The 24,858-nt window shown below is 41.4% G+C and overlaps 2 protein-coding genes across 9 annotated transcripts in view; one reads left to right on the top strand and one right to left on the bottom strand.

Annotated features, from left to right (window-relative positions):
- Nucleotides 1-24,858, top strand: part of veph1 (ventricular zone expressed PH domain-containing 1) — an 86,216-nt gene that overhangs the window by 4,802 nt on the left and 56,556 nt on the right. For 4 of the 8 annotated variants that reach the window (XM_044202679.1, XM_044202681.1, XM_044202686.1 and 1 more), the window contains exons 2-4: nt 4,315-4,951; nt 5,105-5,323; nt 8,683-8,857. In XM_044202679.1, the coding sequence (XP_044058614.1) occupies nt 4,814-4,951; nt 5,105-5,323; nt 8,683-8,857 (532 nt within the window). In that variant the 5' untranslated portion in view covers nt 4,315-4,813. Of the gene's footprint in view, nt 1-4,314; nt 4,952-5,104; nt 5,324-5,905; nt 5,986-6,662; nt 6,793-8,682; nt 8,858-24,858 lie in introns of those variants that run through there. The other 4 variants (XM_044202680.1, XM_044202683.1, XM_044202684.1 and 1 more) reach the window with 4 other exon arrangements.
- ptx3a (pentraxin 3, long a) lies at nt 14,578-23,219 on the bottom strand. The gene is made up of 4 exons (XM_044202688.1): nt 22,743-23,219; nt 20,048-20,207; nt 19,317-19,759; nt 14,578-16,603 (listed from the first exon to the last, which is right to left on the bottom strand). Exons 1-4 carry the CDS (start codon nt 22,879-22,881, stop codon nt 15,945-15,947), a joined length of 1,401 nt encoding a protein of 466 aa, XP_044058623.1. The 5' UTR covers nt 22,882-23,219; the 3' UTR covers nt 14,578-15,944.

The raw sequence follows: 24,858 nt of genomic DNA, 5'->3' as shown, positions 1-24,858 counted from the left end.
CTCCAACTTTCCCGAAATCCAGCAACAAGTGCCATAAATGTTTGACTTTTGCTCTGCAAATTGAGCTAACAAACTCCAGCATGTAGTTCTGCATCCACTATTCTCATGAAGAAAGTTTATCTCAGTGCCATTTTTAAACACATGCTTCCTGATTGCATATTATCAGAAATGAACAAAGCAAACACTGATTTGGTATAACAAAGTTAGTATGCCATCTTTAGAGTATAGTTACAGAGACAAAAGAGCAAAACACATATTGTACCTGTAGCCTCAATAAGTGCAAACCTAGCAAATCAGTGACAGTCCAGAGGATGTCTCTTCAAAGAGTTTCTGACTGCAGAATGATGGCCGGTTGGGCATATTTATCTTTGTCTTAATGCTGTGAGATGAGGAGCTTCAAACAGTCATTTGAAAAGCAGCTTTCCAACAGGGTTCAGACTGCTTCTACTCCAAACTCCCTCCTTCTTCTTCCCCCACTCCCAAATCCACATAATAATTATGTGCATAAATAAAGAAAGAAAGAAAGAAAGGAGGAAAAGATGTTCTTTCACATTCTGCTTTTTAATTCATACTCAGATATGAAGCCATAATGTAGAGAAAACAGTGGAATGCAGGGCTTTTTTCTTCTATAGTCCCCTTCTGTCTCCCTTTCACGCAGCTCCTTTCTAAAGTATTTGTAAGAGAGAGTGTGTGTGAGAGATGTCTTGCAGGCCGAGCAGGTGCACATTACACAGAAGGATAGGGCTGACTGAGCAGAGAGAGAGAGAGCGAGGGGAGGGAGGGAGGCAGGGGTGGTCTGTCTTATAGGTCATACAAAAGAGCCAGTGTTTTTCTCTCTCTCTCTCTCTCTCTCTCTCTCTCTCTCACAGAGCACTGAGTGAAGACAGTAGTGTGGCGGTGGTGGGGGAAAGAGAGAGAGAGAGAGGCCCTTTGGTCACGTTGTCCTCACATAGCCCCTAACCCCCACCCCACCCCAGCACGCACCCCCTGTCACCCCTCACCCAGTGGCCCACTCACAGCTCTCCTGCAACATGTGGGTGCCTGCTCGAGCTTTACATTCGAGTGAGTTTCATTGGAAGAATTTTTATTGAGTATTAAGTATTTGCAGAAGTACGACAGACAACATACCAACAAGAAGAAAACTCAAATATGCTGTTCAGTTAAATGTGAAGCATTCACATTAGTATGTATCATAAAATACAGGTGAAAACAAGCTACTGCAACTGTCCTTCACTGTGTGTGTGTGTGTGTGTGTGTTTAAACACTGCATTCCTGCGCTTGCTGAGCTGTAGCTGGGTGATTAATAGTAACTAGCTGATTGTTTAAGAAGTGAAGTTCCTCTGGCCCATTTTTTCCTCTGCTCTTACACACACATACACGCACACTGGCGCTTAGTCAGGCGGGCTGTGACATAGTGAGAGCAGGAAGGGATACAGTAAATAAACACAACAGTTCACTAGTGAGGAGAGAGAGGATGGCATGTGTATATATTACACTGTATGTGTTGTATGAACACGTGTGTGTGTGTGTGTGTGTGTATGAGAGTTTTGTTGAGGCATTCAGGTAGAATAATGGAGGCTCAGTATGCGAGTTGTCTGCAGGTTACACAGACACCGAAACACTATCCACCTCTGGCTTTCTCTCTCTGTTTCTCTGTCAGCTCCTCTGTTGCTCTCTTCTCCTTCACTCTGAGTGGGTGTCCAACTCTCATTCCCCCTCTTCTCCTGGTGTTTCTTTCCTTGTTTTGTTCCTCTGTTGTGTCTCTCTGACCCTCTCCCCCCTGCCTCTTTATGTTCTTTGTTTCTTTCTAGTTTTCCTGGTAAATACATATTATTGCCCCCCTTTACAGATTGGGTGGGGAATATTAGAAACACCTCTGTATAATGCAATACAGTTCAGAAGTACCGCAATCTACATCCTCCAAAATGATAATTAGTGACTGATACCCCTCCAACACACACATACTGTACCTCCAACCATGCACAGGAATAGCTCTGATCGTTGCTTTACACAACAAGGATAATGGCTGTGTGTGTGTGTGACTGTCTGTGTGTGAAAGATAAATCTCTGTGTTTATGGTTGTTCTGTTGTTTTGGTCCCAGCACCCTGGCTTGGACCAATAAGAATTCCTGATATGGTATCCTGGCAATGGGCAGGTTTCCATGGCCATCGCCGGCTTGGCAGGAGAGATAACGGTCTCCAAAGTGCTCCGCTTTGTGCCGTCCTTTGGTCTAGCTTGGGCTCGCTCCAATGTGACTTTCAGTGAAATGGTGTGAGGACAAGATGACGTCTGATTGTGGAGGGAAGCGGGTGCAGGGTGCAGAGAGTGACACAGATACATACGCTTAGCTGCTCATCCGCTGAAAGGAGGCAGCAGAAAAGCTGGGTGGCTGATTTGAAGAGTGTGTGTGTTTCCCACTTGCAAAATATTTTTATAAAGGCATGGGAGCGTGCAGTGTGCATGTGTGTGTGTTTATGTTTTCATGCGGGAGGTTCAGATATGCTTGTCATTGTGTGAAGCCAGAGATATAACACACTTTTAGAAACAAGCATACATAGATTGTGCATGTATGTGTTTGTATGTGTGTGTGTGTGTGTGTGTGTTTAAAACTCCCCTCCGCCCTTCCGCTGTCTCTTGAAGTGTTAATATTTTAATCTTTAATTGAGGTTCACAGAAGCAGCGATAATGATTAACATAGTGCATTTGAATTCCCACTACTCTGACCCCATTCATAATACTTTATGGCAGAGGACTGTTTATTCTCACTGAAAAATTATTTATTTCTGTCATTACTATTGTATTGTAATAAATACTTAAAAGCATATTAAGAATATAACAAATTATACATTATTTGAATACATTAAAAAACATTTATAAGATTGGTAATGTAAATACAGTTTTGGCCTTTTTAGGTGACATGGATCATAAGTTTAATTTAAACCCATCACAATGTAGAATATGCACTGGACTAAATATAACTATTCACCCACAGATGATCACCCAGAATATCACTGAGGCTGCACAGTTTAAGCAAACACCTCTGTGAACTGGAAACTGTAGTCACACATTCCCAGAGTAAATGCGTGCAATTGTGTGTGTGTGTGTGCATTTTGGTAGGTCTGTATGATTTTGTAGCAGATGTGTCACACATTACCAAGGAGTCATTTAGTTTACATCATCACATATTAACATATTACACCTGCTGCACCTGTAGAAAGAGGAAAACAGAAGGAGAGAAAAAGATTTTAATAAGGAGAGGGATGGACGAGGGAGAAGGACAGTAGAGAAGTGCTTGAGCAGATATTTTGTAAGATAATTGTAACGTTGTCGTTAGGGTTGGGTACCTTTCACATTTGAACCGAAAGTCCACCGCAGCTAACCTTAGCACGACTAAAAACACAGCACCCTCTTCAGGTTTTAGATATATTTTGTGTTTGACCAGGTGTTTCCTCGGGTTAGACGTGTTGCCCTGGACAGCTTATGCAGTGAGTGTTTTCTACCTCGAGTTTTGAAAAGTGTAAAAAATACTGCCGTAAAGAAGAGCTGTCATTAAGTCAGCTTTGATTTTTTACACTGAACCAAACATGGCGGCATAATGCTGCCCCAGTGTGTGATTTAGAGAAAGTACCCCCTCAACGTAGGCGGAGATGATCGTCATAGCGACGCTATTCCAGCAGTTAGGAAACGACCTACGGGAGCTTTACTTTGGTCGTGAGAAGCTGCAGCCTTTATTTGCGGACAAACTGTAACCTACACGGTACATTTACTGCAGGACTGACAGCTTCACTGCTCACCTTTTCCTCGGCACCGCTGCATTCACCTTCACTCTGCCGCTCACTCTCTTGTTCAACCACACACTCACCACGCACACATGCGTTATCTTTGGACAGAGCCAGGCTAGCTGTTTCCCCCTGTTCCCAGTCTATATGCTAAGCTAAGCTAACCACCTGCTGATGGTAGCTTCATATTGAACAGACAGATATGAGAGTGGCATCAATCTTCTCATCTAACTCTTGGGAAGAAGATATATAAGCATATTTCCCAAAATGTTCTACTCCTTTAATATTGACTTGCATCCACTTCTGTTAGTCTGTTTCTTGGTTGTCCAAGTTGTCCACGTCTGTTTCTTGAGACCAAATCAAATCCCTAATTAAACCTTTACAGCTTCTTGTACTGGCTCAAAATTGATTTTCTCAGTCTCAGCTGCTCTCTGTTCTATTTCTTGCCGGAATATTATTTTGTATACAAAATGAAAGCATTTAGTGCTATTTAGTTAATTTAATCTTCCTCTCACTGTCTAACCCCCCTTTCAGGACTCTGCTGTAGAAAGACTGCCTTCTCCAGATTATGCCTTGTCTCCATGGTAACTGGCCTCAGGCAGACCCAGAAAAACATTGGGCCAAATTTGGCCACTCTTGTCCAACCTACCTGATCCTGGACTGAAGAGGATTTTCACAAAAATTCACACAATAAATAATTCTTAAAATATTAGTAATGTTCTCTGGGCTACTTCTTGTAGTTATTATACCAATTAGAGTACATTGACAGGACCCAGAATGCCTAAAATAAGTGCCTAAAAAATTTTAATTGATGTCATTTTAGAAGGTATTACTTTCTACTTTTTTGGGATCCCAATGCAGAAGACTCTGTATATTCTCTAAATGGTCCCATAAAACCAAGAGGAAAACGTTATTCAGAAGTTTTCTTTCCTTGATCATTATGTCAGGGATTTATTCATTCTCAATTAAGGGATCTGAAACACTCTGCACCCGTCCCAAATTGGTCTAAATGAAGTCCTAAACCAGGACCAGGATGCATCAGCTGTTCAGCCAGGTGCTGGGGCAGAGGGATCTGTCCAGAGCGGGGGATCTGTTTTCTCTGGAGGACTCAGAGATTGAAGACTGTCTGTCTCAGGCTCTGGACCAGATCAAGGCCATCTCCTGCTCACAGGTCAGTGGGCAGAACCAACACACATAGAAAATATTACAGGGAAGATGTCAGTTTAATTAATTATTTATGTTCTCATCCATAATTCATCTTTTTGTCCTTAATTTATCATTGTAGCCTTAATTTTGCATCCTCTTACTGTCTGCTGGCTGACAGGACTACTTGACCAATGACAATGACCAAGCTGTGGTGGAGATTTGCATAACACGCATAACCACGGCCATAAGGGAGACGGGCTCCATCGAGCAACACAGCACAGCGCTGGTGGGGCTGTGGGAGTCATGCCTGGAACATAACCTCACCCCGCAAGGTGAAAACACAGAGGACACACCACATGCCAAGATAGCCTCCGACATCACCAGCTGTATCCTGCAGGTACACACACACACGCATGCACACACACTAGACATTGTTTTGTAGTGTTGTATTTCAGAGAGACGTACTACTTATTTGTTTTACCTGAAGCACAAACTGCACGAACAGTACATACCTTTACACATACCTGTGGACACTTTGGAGTGCCATTACGTGGTGTGAAAAGGCAACACTGGCACAAGTTTGATTAATAGCCAATAGTACTTCAGTGCTAAATTTCCCATGCAGGGTTTTGGTCTGTGTGATAAAAAGATTTGATCAACAACCATTAATGGAAAAGTACACTTTAAACTAAAGTGTTTAGAGTTCCCAGCCTTTTATGGCCGGTGAGCCCTTAAAATGACGCAGTGTCTGCATGTGACCAGAGGTGTAGTGGTACATATCAGCAGGTTTACAGCATGTATCTACCTTAATAGCCACAGATATGTATCAGTGCACAAGGCTGCAGGCAATCGAGTTACAGTTACGGGGGGGGGGGCTGTTAATCATTGGTGGAGGAGGATCTTATACCGCGGTATATAAATATACTTCATTACAAGTAAAAGTCCTGCATTTGAAAGTGTACTATTAGCAAAATGATGTACTTAAAATGGCCCCTGTGACCATTATACAAGGCTGTTATTTATTATATCGTTGGATTATTATTACTGATGCATTCATGTGTAAGTGACATTTTACTGTTACTGTAATTAGGTAGAGCTAATTTTAACTTATATATACAGTTGGCTAGTTTCATCTCTAACAGTGTAGTATTTATAAGCTTATCATATGTTTTGATAGAAGCCAGAGTATATCCACCTACCAAGACACCACTAAACCACTGCTTGTCCCACCTCTTGTCCCAGGTTGAATATGTCTATGAGTTGTGAGCAGTTCAACCAATGAGTGATTTTCTCCTCCAAAACCTTCTGTTTGTTTCATCTGTAAAACTATCCAGTATCTGAGAGGAAAAAAACGGAACATCTTGTGACCCCTTGGAGGGGTCCTGACCCTCAGGTTGAGAACCGCTGATCTAAACCAACACAATGCTATTTGTTTTTCTGGGTCTATTTTATAGTTTGGTGGTATTTTTTACTTAATGCTGCAGATAACAGGCAGATCTTAAGCTACAATATTTCAACTAAAACAGTAAACATCAGGTTGAAAGGCATTCTAGGTATTCTGAGGTAAAAGTAGATGAGGAAGGTTGAGGGAAAGTGGGTACACAAGTATATGCATGCAACTTATCCAAAGGTGAATTTTTGCTTTAAGAGCAAATATACTTTATGTAATCACTGCAGAGGGTCTTTAAAATGTAAATCTAAATCTTGCTTTTTTTCCCCATCAGACCTCCACAGCTAAAAGGCTTAAAAGCAGAGGGACTCTCTCTCTCTCTCTTTCTCTTACCTTCTCTCTCTCCATCCTTCCATTTCCTGTGGGAATGGGAATGTGCTTAATACCATCGTAATGAGACTGATTCTTGAGGAAAGGCACGTACACACACACACACACACACACACACACACACACACACACACACATACGTAGAGGTGAGACTAAAAGTTCTGACAGCTCTGACAGCAGCTCCAGGCTCTGATGTCCAAACTCCAACAGTTATCAGGAAAACACTTCTCTCTCTTCACTCCGTCGCTGTTTCTTTCTCTGTCTCTCTCAATCAATCAGTTTCTCTCTTGATTTCATTCTACCTATCTTCCCCGTCTCACTTGTTCTTTCTTACCTTCTCTTACCCTCCGACTATCTTTAACTTTGTCTCTTCTCTGATCTCTTTTACTTTCTTTGTCTTCCTGTCATTTTGAATCCACAGATGCACAAACACTCTTCTTACCCTTCCCCTGAAACTCCCTCAGAGAGGAGAAGAGAAGTGAGCAACAGACTGTTGGAAGAAGGGTTTTCATTTAGACGCTGCTTGTATGCAACACACACACACACACACACACATATGTGCCCACAGATTTCTAGCTTCAGTGGTTTTTTTTCGAGCTGCTTGATCTGTGCTGTGCCTGACATTAAAGTGACTCTCCCTAATAAGATGAAAGAGAAAGAGAGATGGGGAGGATAAATAAATCTGTGCATCCATACAATTAGGGTGAATGAATGTAATGTAAATTGATAGATAGGTAGTTTGTTGAATCATCGTGGTTGGTGGAATAACAACATTTTTGTGAATACATTGTCTGCACTGCCATCATGTGGCAAAATGGAGGTGTGACTGCCAGAGAGAGAGAAAGACTGTACAATTGTTCAACTCTCTAAAACATCAACAGTAAAGATCAGGTCGAAAGGCATTCTGAGTATTCTGAAGCAGAAGTAGATGAGGAAGGTTGAATGTGAAAGTGGGTACACAAGGATAAATTGTAATGTCCAAGGAGTGCAGTGAACATGGAAGATTAATAATACATCATGAAACATATACAAAGGAGCAAATATCATTTATGTAATCACTGCAGAGGGTCTTAAAAATGTCAATGTAAATCTTTTCTTCACAGCTAAAAGGCTTAAAAGCAGAGGGACTCTGCCCTGCACCTTAAGCATATTAGCCTGGAGGGGGGTGGGGGCCTGATCAGCAGCAGTCTCCTTTGGCTGCCTCTTATCCTCCATCTTTCTCTGTCTTTGTCTCACACACACACACAAATACATGTGCATGTTCAAACAGACTTGGTATCAGTCTGTCCTGTTGAGGGTGCTAGTGCGTTTCAAATGCCCTTCCTCATTTTTCCTCGTGTAAATGTTCACAGCGTTGTTGTATTAACACTTTTCTTCCCTCCACACTTGAATCAACATGGTAAATGTGAGCACTTTAAGCCTGTTTTAGTCATCCTGGCACTCATTGTACTGCTTGAGGAAACTAGCTGCTGCTTTCTGAAAATCTATTTGATGCATAGCTCACAGTGGTGAAGATATTTTATAGCTCACACTGTCTGGTGTATTGAGTGTTAACATCACACTCTCAGTGCCTCCAAAGATCAGGCACCTGTGCTTCTGGGCCATTGAAGATAATAAGACATAAAGGCCGACACTGTAAGGGCAGGACGCTTTTCTCTATGGTTACTATGCAAACCCAGGACCAGAGAGAGCTGGATCTCCATCAAACAGATTCCTGCTTCTGCAGTCGCTCTGTTCTGTATTGTTGTCGGCCCTCCATTATCCTCGCTTTGCAAAATAGCCTCTGTCTGTGCATGTCAATTATTACATTTTGAATATCATTTGGCTTGTCCCTTAAACTGCAGAAAAATGATTACTGTTAATATGAAAATATGTTTTGCAGTGTCCTAAATACAAGCCCCTGTGTTTCCTTCCTTTCTCTGATTGTATGACAATTGCTGTCTCCTCAACCTCCTCTCTTCTTTCGTCCCCTTCAGAACTACAGTTGTCCTTCGGTCATGGTGCTGGCCGTCCCGGTGGCGGTGCGGTTCCTGCAGAGAGGGAACAGGGAGCTGAGCAGGAACATGTCCAGTTATCTCTCCCTGGCTGCTATAGCCAAGGCTGATCTGCTTGCTGAACACACAGAGGCCATAACACTCAGTGTGCTGGGAGGTAGGACACACGTACACATGTTCATACACGAAAAAGAATATTTCCGTACATACTTCACACACATACCTCACTAGATGTTGCTGTTAAAAAGGGTAAATTGACAAGTAAAGGATGTTGTTTCGGTTACGTGCAAACTTTCTAACTATACTTTTTTCTCTATAAATTTGGTTTAAGTGGTCTCCTCTGTTCTTAGAAAGTTTCCCCCTTTCAAATCTGATGCTATGCAATGCAGTTCCTCTTCTCTCCTTAGTTGAAAGGATTCTCTAACAAAGCCATCATAGGTTCTATTGTATTTATTTAGTTGTCAGTGGTTGACATGTGGGTTTGACTTGCAGAAATAGCGCTTGTATGCCCTTACTGTGAGGGCTGTTAGCAGACCTGCAACAATGGGATCAGCTGGTTTACTGGAGTGGAAAAAATGGATTACTGTTGTAATCAGCAGCTGTAGTAGCAAACCACAGTCTTATCCTATCATGAGCCATAGAGAATAATGTTATAATGATTGCCAGCTCATTGAGGATAATAATGATGGTAAATAACAGCTGTTACAAATCATCATTTCCCTGATGGCCCTTTTGATGCAGCATGGAAATTCATACGTAAGAAGTCGTTATTGTGGGGAGAAAAGGGTAATTGCTGTTCCGTCTTGTGCAGTTTATCTTGTTTTTGTCTGTGTGCGTGCTAAGTAAAAAAATGTTTTTAACTTGGTTCTATTTTCTCTACTTTACTTTGTGATCAAAACATATAAAACAGGTACATTGCTTTCATTGATTTGCCACACTGCTGTACATACAGTTTTGTTCCACCATGTTATTCTAAATATGAGCTGATGCAACTTTTTCACTTACAAACATCTCACAAACATAGATTTTGCAATTCACACAGCTAACAGACCATGTGTGTGTTAAATTAGGAATTAAATTCCAAACAATTGAAGAAATACATGTGTTTTCCCATTGACCAAATAATATAAAGTGTGATAGGAAGTGCACATGTCATCTAAAAGCAGAACTAATGTGCTCTGACAATCCTCCAGGAGTTTAACGTGAAATTGTCCTCAGGCATTGATCTGATCAGTATTTTCAACAACTTCCCTTCTTAACAGGTAAGGTCAGAGAGGGGAGCCGAGCTAACCTCTCGTCAGTGGTTAAAGACATCCATTCCCTAAAACCTGTTTTTCTGCCCTTTTAACTCTTTTATTCAACACAGATGTTTTTCAAGCTCATTAGTGTAGTGTAGGTGTCTAAAGAGCTGTAGTTAGCACTGCCTGATGGAGACCTGTTTACCCCTCAGGCCTTCACACACACACACACACACTACACACATTAATAAGCTAGCTAACACAAGGAGGTTGCCGTGGCAGAGGTTCAGTTAATGAAGTTTACTTTCTCTAGAAATAAAGTGATTTTGTGTGGCTCTGTGTGCATCTGTGCTGGTATGTTTTTCTCTGTGAATCATTCTACACATTCGGCAACATGCTGAACTAACACCTCACACACACAGGCACACACACACACACACACACTAGCACGTGATGCTAATCACCTCACGCAGCAACAGGGTGAGGCGCCCACCACGGTGATGCTCCCACCGAGCATATTTTCTGCCAGCAGCTCAGCACATGAAACAGCTTAGTTCTCTGCTGTCTGGTTCATTTTACAAGTGAAGTTTAGCCAGGGTTTGGAAGACACTTTACACCTTTGGTTGATAAAACTGTGGGTGAAAATAGAGCTAGCAAGTGGTCCCTGCCAATGGGAAAACAGAAATCAGGTGTTTTTCTGATGAGAGTAGCTATATGAGACTAAAAATTTGGGTACTGTGTTTAAAACAAGCGCCAGTTCCCCTATATGCTGCAAACTGTTGACTCTAAAGAAAGAAACACCACAACTTTTCTCCAGAAATACAAAGTCATTGCATCAAATCAGCTAATGTTTTTTCTTTTAAGTTGCATCTAGGTGGCTTTTTGTTAAAACTATTGCTCCATTTAAGGTAAACTGGGAAGTTTCTGGCCTCTAGTAAAGCTATCAGGGAATGTTTTTACAAGTAGGTCCGTGTTTGCTTTGCATAAGGTGCACACATGAGGACGTGGGTGACGTGTCACACATGGCATACAGCTGTTCGACTATTGGTAGCGGTAATGTGCGAAGAAGCGTAGCAATGAGCCCACAAAGGCAAAGAAGAATACGACTGCAAGTTTGCAAACATGGATGTCAATAATGCACGATTTAAAATATTGGAAATATCTGCTTTGCAAAAGTTTTACAAGGAAAGAAATATATTTGCATGTTTGTTAGAGCTCAAGGATACACACAATGTGTTATGGAGAGAAACATTGAATGGAAACATAATTTAATTTTTGTTTACAAGAAAACACAGGGCACCTTTACTAAAGAAATTACTAAAACTTAAAAAGGATTATTTTGGGAGCATGTTGACCTAATTGACAAGCTATTACACTCATCCGTGGTGGTTACTAATAGAGTTTGTTCCACCTTAGCGCCAAGGCTTCACCTTTTTGCCCACATCTGGATTTTTTGGCTCTAAACAAAGGTCAAGATGGCAGCGAGTAATAAACCTAACTCCATGCTACACATGCATATTTTACAGTTGCAGAACTCACTGGCTTTTTGTGTTAATTTTCCGTCCATTGGCTCCTAAGGCATTACCTTTTGAAATGGCACACCTTGTTTTTTCTGACTAAACTTTTTTCTCATCTGAGTAATATAATACCTATATAGTTAATATTTTGGTTAACATGGTCATGTTTAGCTGTGCAGTTTCTTTCTGGGTGCTGCTTTGCTAGTACAAAATAACAACTTAAGTGCTGCATATTTGTACAGCTGGCTCTCTGTGACACTTTTTTATGCACTCAGTGTTACGCCAAAGTCAAACTCAGTTCATTTGATAGTTAATTTGTATCAGTGTGTCATTTTAATGTGTTTCATTTTAACGTTTACACTTTTTTAGTCCACATAAATGTATCAAATTCCTGATCGGCAGCCGCTCAGGGGAGATATAATCATAATGTTTGTTTCAAAACTTTGACCCTGAAATTATCTTCCCCAAAGTCATCACATAATATGCGGGACGCTGGTGTTACACTAACACACAATGAAACATTGGCTTTGTTTGTGAGCTTAGAGAGAAGCAGAAATAAAAAGAGAGAAGAAAAAGAAATAAAGGAAGAAAGAGGAGGAAAAGACGGGAGAGATAGAAAATGATATGCAAATGCACACTAAAGCCCCCAGTGGCTGTGATCCAACTTGACAGGGGCTGATGAACTGATGGTGGGCCTTTTTAAAGCTGGAATATAATACACACACACACACACGCAGAGTGGAGAGAGGATGAAAGTGAACTAGGCTTGCTTGAGGGCTCTATTATAGCGAATTCAGATTGATGTTTCCTTGGGCAGTTTTTAATGCAGCCTAGGCAGTTTCAAATTTTTACCCCCTAATGCAACCCACTGCTGAGGCTCATCTGCTGCGCTCTGAACCCTTCAACCTCATGTTGCCTTTTTAACAAGCCTCTCCTTCTCTCCTCCCCCTCTGAAACCTCAACGTAAACACAACGCAACATAAACACAAGACTACAAACACACACAAGCATGCTGAATTGTGCACACACTCACACACACACTCGCGCGTAGCTCATATAAGCTACGTATGTGTGTGTATGTGGGGACACACCCAAGGGACTGCAACAACAGATGAGCTCTCTTTTTTTCCCAGCAGCCCTCTGTTCAGGAAGTGAGCTGATGTAATGGGGTTTGGGTGATGTGGATGATGGGGGGTGTGATGGATTGTTTACACGAGCTGGCAGGATGGATGGACTGTGTGTGTTTGTACTGTTTCTGAAGGTTGCCACAAGCGGGTTTTCACTCATTTTCTCCATTTTTCTGTGTTCTTTGGAAGGCAGTGTGTTGGCACATGAGTTGGCTGTATTTTGTACTTTGTTGTATTTCTATCATATATCTGTCAGTTTAGTGTATAGCAAGCTTTATGAGGATGTGTGTGTGCGTGTTTAGTATTTACAGGAAGCCAGCAGCAAGATACAATGGGAAGGTTTTATAGCCTGCTACAGTGAGCAACAACAGGACTCATCATTATCAGATGTGACACAAACGCACGCTCACAACAGTACATGCACACAGAAACATATGGCATTGCTTTGGCCCCATAGGGATCTTAGAGCCAAGATTTCCTTCTTCTCTTAGTAAAACCTGATCTTGAGGTAACACTGAAGTTTGGAATGTGTCATCTGTCAAAGTTATGCTGCCAAACGTGTAGTTACTGTACTCGGGCTTGTAAGGTTAAGAGAAGGCAGACGATGCAGAGGTTGTAGCTGCAGGTGAAACCTGTTATATTTCACTAATGGGCCCGTAGCAGGGTGTGCCACAGCAAACTGTAAGCATATGTGAGCAGCAAACTTATTTGTCTACAGCTGCAGATGTAATCCAGTGTCATTGTCAGATTATTTGAATCAACCGGAGATTAAATATATTTTATGAAAGTATCTTTATGCCATACAGTATGTCTTGAAATTTATATTGTATGTGCTGTATATCATAATCTGTGTGATTTAAACTTTGTACTACTGCTCTCTTGAGAATTTGGACTTTTTGCTGTTTCATTATTTACAGAGACAAATGTAGTGTTGTGATAACTTTTTGACCCCAAAAACTTATTATAAATATAAAGCCAAGGCTTATGTAGCAAAAATAATTCTTTCTCAGTACTAGATGGTAACATGACAAGGGACAGCTCATGGAGAAAAGTAATTTTATTTTCCTCTACATTGTTTTTTCAAATGTTGATCTAATGCATCTCTCTGCCTTATGTAAAGCACTTTGAATTACCTCTATGTTTGAAAGATGCTATACAAACAAACTTAAATTGCCTTGCAAGCTTTGGATCAACAGACAATTCTGTGACCAATTAAACTCAGCTTGTAACTGCTGTGAGCTTTATGAGTGGAAGGATTAATTTAAATGTTAATATATTTTAGATACAGTTGCAGATGTATTGTGAGTGTCAAACGTGCATTTTGATTAACATTTCGCAGCGTTATTTTTGCATTATGACTCTTTCCTCAACTAACATTGAAGTGCCTTTAAACAAGCAAACAACTCTTCCAAAAACCATCAGCACCACATTCAGCAAAAGTCTTTCCTGATAAGTAAAAGACAAAAATTACAGTAAGTTAATAGGTTGATTCACAGTGAGCAGGAAAAATCTAAAATGTGGATACGGGGGAGCAGTGGCGGACTCAGGCTATCTGAGTGGCAGTGGCGGAAAAAATAAAAAGGGCACCAGTGCGCAGAAAGTTTTTTAGCATGTAGGGAAGTCTATATAGCACTGCATTGCATTTTATCCACTGGAAGGGCATCCAAGAGGGCACTTTTGCTGTGTTTTTTCCCCCGAAAATTGTAATTTGGTGGTTCAATCCCTGGCTTTTCCTGTCCACATGTCTAAGTGTCCTTGAGCAAGAGACTGAACCCCATATTGCTCCTGGTGAGCAGGCCAGCGCCCTGCATGGTAGCTCCTCCGCCATTGGTGAGTGTGAGTGTGTGCGTGGATGAATGCAACTCAAAAAGCGCTTTATAAGTGCAGTTTATTGGAAGGTATCTATAAGCCATAGGCAGACTATGGCTATGACTATGACTTAATAGTCAAATATAGGCTTGATGAGATTTTGAAATGACAGAAAAAAAGGGAATATACCATAACTTGAAATGTTTATTCATACCTCGCTCTCCATTCATCCAGTCATGTTATGCAAAATATATTTATGTACAAAATACATTCAATTTCACCTTTTCACAAGAGCAACAAAAGCAATTTACAGCAGTATAATACAAGACAACATAGTTCATAAAGATTAGATTGTGTAAACATTGTCCTCAGTTTCTTTTATCAAATAAAAAAAAACAATGTCAATCTCACATTACAAATATCAGTTTCACTCTTATTACTTTACGCAGTATCAAAAAAGAAGACGCACATTTATTACCCTAAAATTAAATGAGAACTACTGACAAAAACCTAACAAAGCAGAATTGGAATTATATAACTCATATGAATGTAAACGCTTCGATGAGTACAAGTTTGGAAATGTAAGGTCTTAAAATGCTTTAAAAGTTTTCACAAATTCAAGAAAATTGTGATAATAAAATAATAAGTTGCAAAAAATGATTTAGTTTGAAGCTATTTCTATAGTTGCTTGTTGACCATGCCTGAAATGAAAGCAAGTACAGCAGTTTTCAGTCACACAGGTATTTCATATGTTGTACTGCACATTACATTACACACACACATTATTAACACATGGTACCTCTGCTTTCACTTGTAATGGGGATAGATGACAGTCAATCTTCAACTTCTGTTAATTGTACCTACAAGACTGCAAAGGTAGAAAAGCAAATTATATTAATGTTAACTGCACTTGCCATTTCTATACAAATCTAGATAGAAAGAGAGAAAATGCATTATTGCTCTAAAACATACATCACTCTACAATTACAAGACAATCTCTTGTAATTGTCTGTGACCTCTTATTTTCCTCTCTTGCATTTCTGTCTGGCGATTACTCTGTTTACTGGCTCAGAACCCATTCACTTTAACAATAGACGCTTTGTCTTTCTTGCAGTCTAATGAAGTCTTTGGTAAATGCTGCTTGTTTTCTAAGCCTAATGTACGTCAGTGTGAGTGAGTGAGTGTGTGTGTGTGTGTGTGTGTGTGTGTGTGTGTGTGTGTGTGTGTGTGTGTTATAGCCTCAGTTCAAAAAGTTACAAAAATAAACTTCAGTCTCTCACAGCCTTGGCTTTCTCTCATTTGAACATGTCTCAGTAAAGTTCACTGCAGCATTAGTGGTCATGATAATAGTGATGGAAATAATGAATAAAATAACAGCCTTGATAATAACATCATAATTAAAACATTGAACTATAAAAGATGATGATGATGATAAAAGCAGTTGTAAGTTGTTCTCTTCAGTTTTAGCATGAAAGCTTATTTTACGATGTTGCTAATATTTACGATGATTGATGATTATGATGAATATTCCCACGAAGACGACTATGAATCTGTTAGTTGATGAACTGAGCACCTCCATGTGGCACCATCTCCGTCACTCCCCATGCCACTATGTTCCCCCTCTGCTCGCAGCCCTGGCCCTCCCGCAAAGCCAGCTGGGAAATCTCCTCCTCTGACAGCACCCGGTCCCACATGTTCACTCCTGTCATCTTCCCCGTGAACGCCATCTTGGGATTGAACCCTCCCTCAAACCCTGGCACCCCACTGCTTGGAGACAGAGGGCAGCAGCCGTTCCTTTCCTGCCCCAGCTGGAGCGAGCCTCCGTCGGGTAAGACATGTCCCTCAGCCACTCCGGGTGTGGATGCCACCTTTTTCCCATCTGCCCACAGGGATGCGAGGCCCTGCTCAGACGACCAAGCCCCGCACAGGTGGATCCACTCTGATGCGCCTCCTGGGCTCACTACACCCCGTGCCTCCACAAGGTGAGCCTCCCCTCCGATGGTGAAGAGCGCAGAAGTTTGGCCGAGCAGCAGCTGGATCTCATATGGGTTGCGGCGGTTTCCGTAGGAGAACAGCACGGTTTTGTTGGAGACAGTGGTCGGCTTCACCCACGTGCAGACAGTGAAGGAGGAGACGGAGAGAGGGACATCTGGTATGACGGAGGTGTAGATTCGACGGGAACGCATGGGGAAGAGGAGTGCCATCTCACAACCTAAACAACAAGAAGATGTGATAGAGTCATTGTCACTGAATAAGAATAATTTCATATGCAATTTCAGGTTGCCTTTTTCATTGTTGTGAGAAATCTAGTACATCCATTATTAAGATATGTGACATGGACTGATGACATTCTCCCTTAGAGTGCTGTTTTTATTATTTGTCATATGTTTTTTTCAGTATTGGTGATAGATTTTACTTTGTAGAATAAACAGGTCACGGAGTCTCTCAGTAGAAATTCTTTCAAGTCTTATTGTCAGTTAAGCACTAGTAAGAATATGGATCACATTCAAGGCTAATAATAGTTTACAGGTATCAATAAATTGCTGGTAATTCAACCCTGTCCTTATGCAGTTGTTAAATTAACTTTTATGTATATGGCATCTTTAACACAACACAGTCGATCCAAAGAACTTTACAGAGAAAGTGCCAAAGAGAAATAAAATGCATGAAGTTGAAAGTAAAAAACATACTCTCGACCACCAACAACAAATCTTAAATTATTAAAATCTTATTTTAAACTTTGTAAGTAACAGAGAGCCAGTAAAGAGTGGAAGAAACCTGGGTGAAACAGGCAAGATAAAGATGTCTCTTGTGGAACCAAAGTTAAGACTTACAGGAGTCAAAAATGATACCAAGTTGATTGAAACTGGATTTAAACATCAGTGCTGGATCAAACATCTTCCAGATTTTTTGCATGTGGCTTTGCAGAAAAGGACAAGGTGCCCATGTCTGGTGTAATAGGGGTGGTTTGATTTGTAGGACTGTATATGATCATTTTGAAGTACGATGCACTCTCCTCAGTAAGACCACACTGAATGCTGTCTTAAAAAGGTAAATTAAGGTGGCAGTATTACATATGGAAGTCTGGCTGAACAAAAGACAGTCAAAGTTCAGGTCACGGTCAGATGATGAGATCATGAATCATGGCAGGGTTTTTCCTGCCCCACCAACGCACACACCCACACACACACACACACACACACACCTCCCTCTCTGGGTCATCTGGTTCATTGGTTTGTTCTGCTTTATTTCATTCTTTTCCCTTTTTCTCTCTTTTTAATCATTTCAAACATACTCAATCTCAAACACTCCCTTCCAAACTCATTCTGCATTGTGAAACCTACTTTTGGTATTTAAAACACAGGGAGTAGCTGTGTGTGGTATTTGTGTGTATTCCTTTGAGTGGGGCCTTTCCGGGCAATTTATTCTCCATTACATAATACAATGTAAATCCATTTTGTGCTGATGAGCTCTGTTGGAGGTATAGTAGACTGGTGTGTGTGTGCGTGTGTGTATGTAAACATTACACACATTTAATTCACAATCTGGAAAGCTCTTGCTTATCGTCCCAACCTGCTTCCTTTATTTTACATTCTTCATTCTCTTTTGACTTTTTTTTCATCATTTTTCTTCTCCATTAGTCTCTCTCTTTCTTTCTTCTTTATCTCCCTAGGTCTCAGTCTGCCCTCCGACCCCTCCCGTCCCTCCTCCTCTTTCTCTCTCTCCCCCCAGACACACTCCATCTCCACTAAAACCGGAGATCACAAATATTGATGTCACATTTGTCTCAGGTTTCTGGCACTCAAAAATAATGGTAAAAAAAGACATTTTGAACATGCAGTGTGTGTGTGTGTGTGTGTGTGTGTGTGTGTGTGTGTGTGTGTGTGTGTTCATGATGGTTTCCATCTGGTTCTGCTTTCCCAGGGTGCTTTTGTGTGGTTTTTGTGGCGACCGGCTAATGATTACACCTCCCTCTGCTCTGTATGTAGGCCAGCTTTACATTTCTGGACTGTAAAGGTGTGTGTGCATTACATGAGTAATACAACCTATCCTGTACCTTTTTTTTGGAAAGGAAATTAAGCTGTTTTACCAGTGTGAGTGCTTTTGTGGGAATGAACTTGGTCCAAGTTTACTTACTCACATTTGGTCACTTAGTCTCTAAAGTTACATTCTTATTAGTCATTGTTTAATTAAAGGATAGACAGTAAACCAGAGTAGTAGCTCTGCTAACTGAAACCACATGCTGTAGTGTCTTGAATCTGCAAAGAATTTGTCAGTCCAGCAATAGTTCTGTATTATCCTATCTTTCATGCATGCAATGGCTTCTATTATTATCTTTAAACATCTAAATATCCTAACACCCTAAATATCTGCCAGTGAAAATAGCTGAAGGCAAAGGTTTAGATTGATGGATGAAGTCCCACTCTGCCTGAGCTGAGAGTTTGACCCAGAGTTTTTTTTTTCTTGTGTGATGACTCATCAAAACATGTTTATAATAAATGTTAATCAAACAGAAATAAGAGGCCATAAGTGAGCATTACATGGCTAACCCCATACCTGCCCACTAGCTCGTCTCTCCATGTTTGACTTTATCATCTTGACTGAGACTAATGTTAGTAAGTGACAGGAAAAGGATAGGTTGCTACTTGAGGAGGACAACAGGAAGTGGAGGAAGTGGAAAAGGTATTTAGGACAAACACAAGCTGCAAGATTAGTTGTCGGACATTCAGAAGAAATGGCTGATAGAGGGGTGTCTCATTCTTGTACTTGAGGCGTGACCTGAATGTGTCAACCAGGAAAAAAAATGGAAGGTGGAAGGTTGTTTGAGTGGCACTGTTGAGAAAGGTGAAGACAAATACAAAAAAGCAGAAAGCAACAGGTAAAGACAGACACAGAGATCGCTGATGGTAAGATGGATAGCTTACCTGCGGGTAGATATCTTTGCCTCGATGACCTCAGCACCTCCTCCAGTTCCACCCTCGTCTGTTGCAGCGCAGCCAGCACGCCATCTAAAACCACCTCTTGTGATGTGACCTCTTGCTCCTGGTGCCCAGCCCCTCCAACTTCTGGAAGCTGGGATCCTGTCTTTGAATTTATCCCCATTCCAGCTCCTGGGTTGCTGAAGCAACTGGTCTCCAGCTTGGTGAATCGGGAAGCTTGTGTTCGTACTGCGGAGAGGAGCTGCTGTAGCATCGCCTCCAGGTGGTCCGAATTCCCAACAGAATTCCCAGCAGCAGCAGCATAAGTCTGATCTCTGAGTTTGAAGCGCTCCAGGGTTTCTCTGAGACGGCCCTCCAGCTGCAAGGCCATCCTTCTTCCTGCTGTCTCCACTGCAGCCCCACAGGAGCCACCATATTGGGCCAAAAACCTGACCAAAAGGACCAATGTAAAAGATTTTAACCTTTTCAACTGAAGAGCTTTAATCCAACCAAGGCTCATTTAGCACCAGAATTTAGCACCCAATTCACTCATAAAATGTTGAAATTAAAATAAACTGGTTGAATTTAGGATACTGGTCTTAAGTAGAGCTGAGGCGTTTTGTCAAGTAATCGATTAGGCAACATTTCAGAGACCAAATGATTAATTTATTGAACAAGAAGATTTGTGCAACTAAGACCATAATTACTCAGACCTCTGACCCCTTTGTCCAACCAACCTGAGCATTTCTCCGCGCAGTGACCCCATCTCCACCTTCATGATGTCATCTGCATATTGAAGCAGCATGTTCTCTCTCATCTGACTGTTCTCCAGCATGGAGAAGATTTTGTCCCATTTGGTCAGGTCTGGAGAACTGCAGGGGCCTGGGCTCAGTGTGGCTGGAGAGAAAGATGTTAAAAAGAGGGAGAGAAAAGGGAAACGTTCAGATGTCTGAAACAGAAGAAGAAATCATTGGGGTTTCTACAGCGTGCATGTAGAGGAGGATTTCCTTTTAGATAGAACAGAGGTTTTCAAAGTCTGACACTGTGGGCCCCACTCAGACAAAATTTAGACAACTGCACCCCCTAATACCCCCTGCCTACTCTAATAAAAAAATATTGATAGTACAACATGAAAAATATTAATGGATTTTGTCACTCCTAGCATTAAAGATGGATGACGCGTCTCCACTTCATCCCACTGTACAAAAATTAAACCAAAATATCCCGGATACGGGAATCATTTGGAGCCAGAGTCTGTGCAGTAGTGATCGGAGTTGGAGCCGCGGTATCAAGGTCCCGCCCATACACCTGGCCAACTCAATCGCGAGCCTGCCTCAGCTGTCAGTCATGATGTGAAACCCCCTTTTTATAGCATCAAATAACTAATTAGAACCAAACTTATCAGAAAAATGAACACTTGAACATACATCAGCATGATAAGAACTACCTAAAATGACAGAAACAATCTTTGGGGAAAATGTATTTGAGTTTTTAGTTTGGCTCATGTCCCATCCGCTAACATGGAGGGGGCGGGGTTTATGCTGCAGCCAGTCACCAGGGGGCGATCGAGATGTTTTGGCTTCACTTTTGGGAAGCTGTCATGTCGTCCATCTTTATATGCAGTCTATGGTTCTAAGTAGGCCTACTTAAAGGTCCAGGATTTAAACTCCTTAAACACTCATCTGTCATCATGTTCATAATCTGCTCTTCAAAAACGAGAGCAATGGAAAACTGAATTTATCCCGCAGAGTTTAAAAAGATTTAACTTGCTTAGTGTAGTTATTTATCAGATGGTAAAGGGCAGGTGTGGCTTCAGAGAGAGCAAGCAGGGAATATCTTTAACTTTTATCAGATGTGCTCAGTTGAACATGCTATGATCTCTCCAGCTTTGACAGAAACTTCAGGGCCGTAATTGTAAGGAGACAGAAAAAGGAAAATATGTTTAAGTCTGCTGAAAAGTATACCGTTAATGCTGCAGGATGAGGATGTTTTCTTTAGTCACAGAGATAGTGGAAAACAGATAGTTGAACAGTAGGTAAAATGAAGAGTCCAGGTGGGGACAAAAGAGGAAGTGAGGTTGTTAGGGGAGAGATAAGAACGTGAGAAAGAAACAGGACAATTGATTCATAAACCACTTTGCTTTTCCGGCAAGATCATATGACTTCCTGCGTGAATAGGGAGAAAGAAGGAAGGAACAGGAAATTTTCTTTAACACTGAAAAGGAAAAGGAAGACCTGCTGAGAGTTGGGGAGAGATAACAACAGTAGAGGGAAACTTAGATAAAGGGAGATAAAGCAAACCTGGGTGTAAAACAATCCAGGAGTGAGAATATGTGTCAGACACACTGTGCTGATTAACGTTTGGGCCTCTCAAAGTCTGTTTATACCTGCAAACGAATTCACAGGACTGCAAGATTTGTTTTTGCTGCCTCTCCCCAAGGTTCAAAGTGAATTTGGCAGAAGGTTCATGCACGGTTTTAGCAGGTCAGAAGCTATGATCTATGTCTTCCTCCAGGCTTTGACCTCTCTCTTCCTCACACACCTACATACAAACTGAAACTGAACTCTCATGATTTGACTTTTTCTCCTTCGTCTGGCAAGACATTTATGAATTGTAGTTTTGTCCTTCTTGCTGCCACCTTTTCTTGCCTTGGCAGGCAGAATCAATCGTTTTCTTCCCCTTTAGTGCTGTAATTCATGTGCTTGTATTTTTACTCTTCCTAGTCATTTGTTCAAGCCACTCTCATTTTTCCCTTCAATCTGGTTTAATCACATCGCAGGCTGTGCCCAGAGGAAAGTTTGCTGCCTGTTAACTGTTAGTGCTGCAGTTATACCTCTGCAAGCTGTGAGAGGCCCATTGCACGCACACAAACACATTGCGCTCACACTTTCTCTGTCATGTACACACTTGAACACGTTCTTTTCTCTCACAAATAGTGATGCTTTCCAAAACAGCTGAGAAAAGAGTTTCATAATGATATACTGTAGTGTGTCTGTCAGTGGTGACCAGTCATTCATGCTTTAACATGTGTCTGTCCCGGTCAGCAGCTGGAAAAGCCCTCTGCTTTTATGGCTGAGCATATTCTTTGATGCTGCTCGTCACCTTTACACAAACTCCGTCTCTGCCAACACTCTGTATAGTGTACATACTATGGTACCTGTTTTCTGTTCTCTCTGTCTTCTTCTTTCTCTATCTCTGCATTTAAAGCTGCCTCTTTAGCACATAAGAGACTAAACAGACAATGAATCTACTGTCCTGAACTCACCTCTCACACAACCCCATGCACGAATCCTACAAGAAATCAATTTCACGCTCCAGATTTTAATTAAATCGCAACCACGGCTATCTGAGAATCTTAATCAGATAAATCTTTGCTTGCAGCACACACACACATACGCACACACACACACACATGCACAATTTAACACTTACGTTCTGCCATGTCTCCCTCTGTGATTTCATTGTAGTAGGTGTCAGCGTAGTTGACCTCAATATCATCCTCGTATGTGAGAACCAGACACACACACGCCGACAGCACACACACTGCCTGGGGGAGCCTCCACCGAAACATGCTGCTGCTGCTGACTGAGTGTGTGAGGACGAATGAGTGTGTCTGGTAAGTTTCAGCTCCTCTGCCTACCTGCTTGTCTGTGTCTGTGTGTTTCTGTGTGTGTGTGTGTGTGTGTGTGTTTGTGTGTGTGTGTGTGTGTGTGTGTGTGTTGTGAGAGAAGATTACAGTCAGGTAGGCTGTGTGTGTTTTGTTTGTCTCTGCTGCTTCTCTCTGTCTGTCTCACTTTCTACAGCGCAGCAGGTCCACCACTCTTCTTTTTCAACCCCTCACTCTCTCATACAGTATTTGTTCCTCCCCCCTAATGATTCCCCACCTCTCTCTCTAGCTCTCTCTTCTTTCTCATTAAATGCTGAGCAATCCTTTGGCAGAAAGCCCGGCAGTGTAAAGTACTCCAACCAGAGAGAGGGGCTGCTTGGGCTCTACACACAAACACACACACAAGACATTTATATTGCTATACAGAACTTATGAGATCTTTCCACTGATTTACTGTGTTCATCCCTAAACCAGCAGATCTTAACCCTCAGCCCTGGATATTTAGTCTTAAAGGATAAATCTGGTTTATAACAACTTGGGTCTGATTTTTCTAGTTTTGTCCATCATTTCTATCAGTTATGATTACTTTCCACAGTAAATGCTGAGATGTGGGAACACAGTGACATCACTCCAGCAAAAAGTCTGACAGGACAAGAAACACAAGCGGTCAGACAATCAGACAGGTTGTAAACCCAAAAGTGAGCGTGCCCGAAATGTTGGTCATCCCTCACTACACAGAAAAACCTTGTGTACGTGGACAACTGTAGCAAACACGGAAAGTCACATTTAAACCAGGACGAATGTAAACTGTGATATGTTTACAATATGGGTAGTGATTTTATCATTTGACTTTGTTTTCTCTTCCAAATCACTTGAGCTAATATGGGTTTTTGATCTGTCTGATCACGTGACTGCTTGTGATCATTTCCCTGTCCTTTTTAGCGATGTTGACCCCAGGGGCCCATTTCACCTTTACAACATGCAAGTTGCGATTTGCAATGTGAGATCATTTCCTCTTGTGTTCATGTTTCACTAATCAAAATAAACGCCATACCTGTGACCCATGCATGAGGACGCCAGTGGCCTGAACACTAGCGACCTTTTGTGAAACGTGACGCTACCACCACCTGCAATCTGTGTGTAAGCAGTGCTCACAAACCTTTGAAATAGGCCCCAGATCTCAACATTTACTTTGATGACTACAATATTATTACCAAAATAGACAATTGCCAATCCTACAAAAATAAGATCCAAGTTGTAATAAACCGGAATAACTAATCCTTATACTAACCTTAACTCTAAAGCTAAACCCTACTCCAAATTGCTTTTGATGCATACTCTGATCTGAACCTAAACTTAAAACCCGTTGTGACACATAATTCTACATTAAAACACATGAGCAATTTCCTTTGAGGAAATGTTAGAAAATTTCTCTAAATTTCCATCCTTGTGAAAACATTTGGCTCTCACAAGTATAGAAATGTGAAAACCGCGCTCGGCGGTGAGTAATGCGTCGTTGGAGGTAGCCTGTATGTCGTAATCAGATATAACTGCAGCTCCTGTGACTCTCAGAGAGAAAGAGAGAGGGAGGGAAAGAGGGCATGGAAGGGGGAGGGAGCAGGGAACATAAACTTTCCTGATTTTTGCCTCATGCAGAGATGGTGTGTGTGTGTGTGTGTGTGTGTGTTGGGGGCAGTTTGAATGGAACCCAGACATCAGGGGTTTCTAAATGGGTTTATTGTTCTTCACTCTGTTTATTTATTTATTTGTCAGCCTTACCGTGTGTGTGTGCATATTTGTGTGTATATACTGTATTTACGTGCATTTGTATGGTGTGAGTGTGTGACTGTATATATTCTTGTGTGTGTGTGTGTGTGTGTTTTTGTGTGTATTTTCAAGGGGATGGAAATAATGACTTCCTCATGAGCTTTTAGGATTTGC

This window comes from Siniperca chuatsi, linkage group LG7 (assembly GCF_020085105.1).
Source record: "Siniperca chuatsi isolate FFG_IHB_CAS linkage group LG7, ASM2008510v1, whole genome shotgun sequence".
Classification (NCBI taxonomy): domain Eukaryota; kingdom Metazoa; phylum Chordata; class Actinopteri; order Centrarchiformes; family Sinipercidae; genus Siniperca; species Siniperca chuatsi.
Note: the sequence above shows the minus strand (reverse complement) of the source record. Positions and strands in the feature narration are given on the sequence as shown.

Coding starts and splice junctions, on each gene's coding strand:
- ptx3a (XM_044202688.1), bottom strand. CDS start 22,881: ATGTTTCGGTGGAGGCTCCCCCAGGCAGTGTGTGTGCTGTCGGCGTGT. Junction 20,208..22,742: donor AGAGGGAGACATGGCAGAAC/GTAAGTGTTAAA, acceptor CTTTCTCTCCAG/CCACACTGAGCCCAGGCCCC. Junction 19,760..20,047: donor CTGCGCGGAGAAATGCTCAG/GTTGGTTGGACA, acceptor CCTTTTGGTCAG/GTTTTTGGCCCAATATGGTG.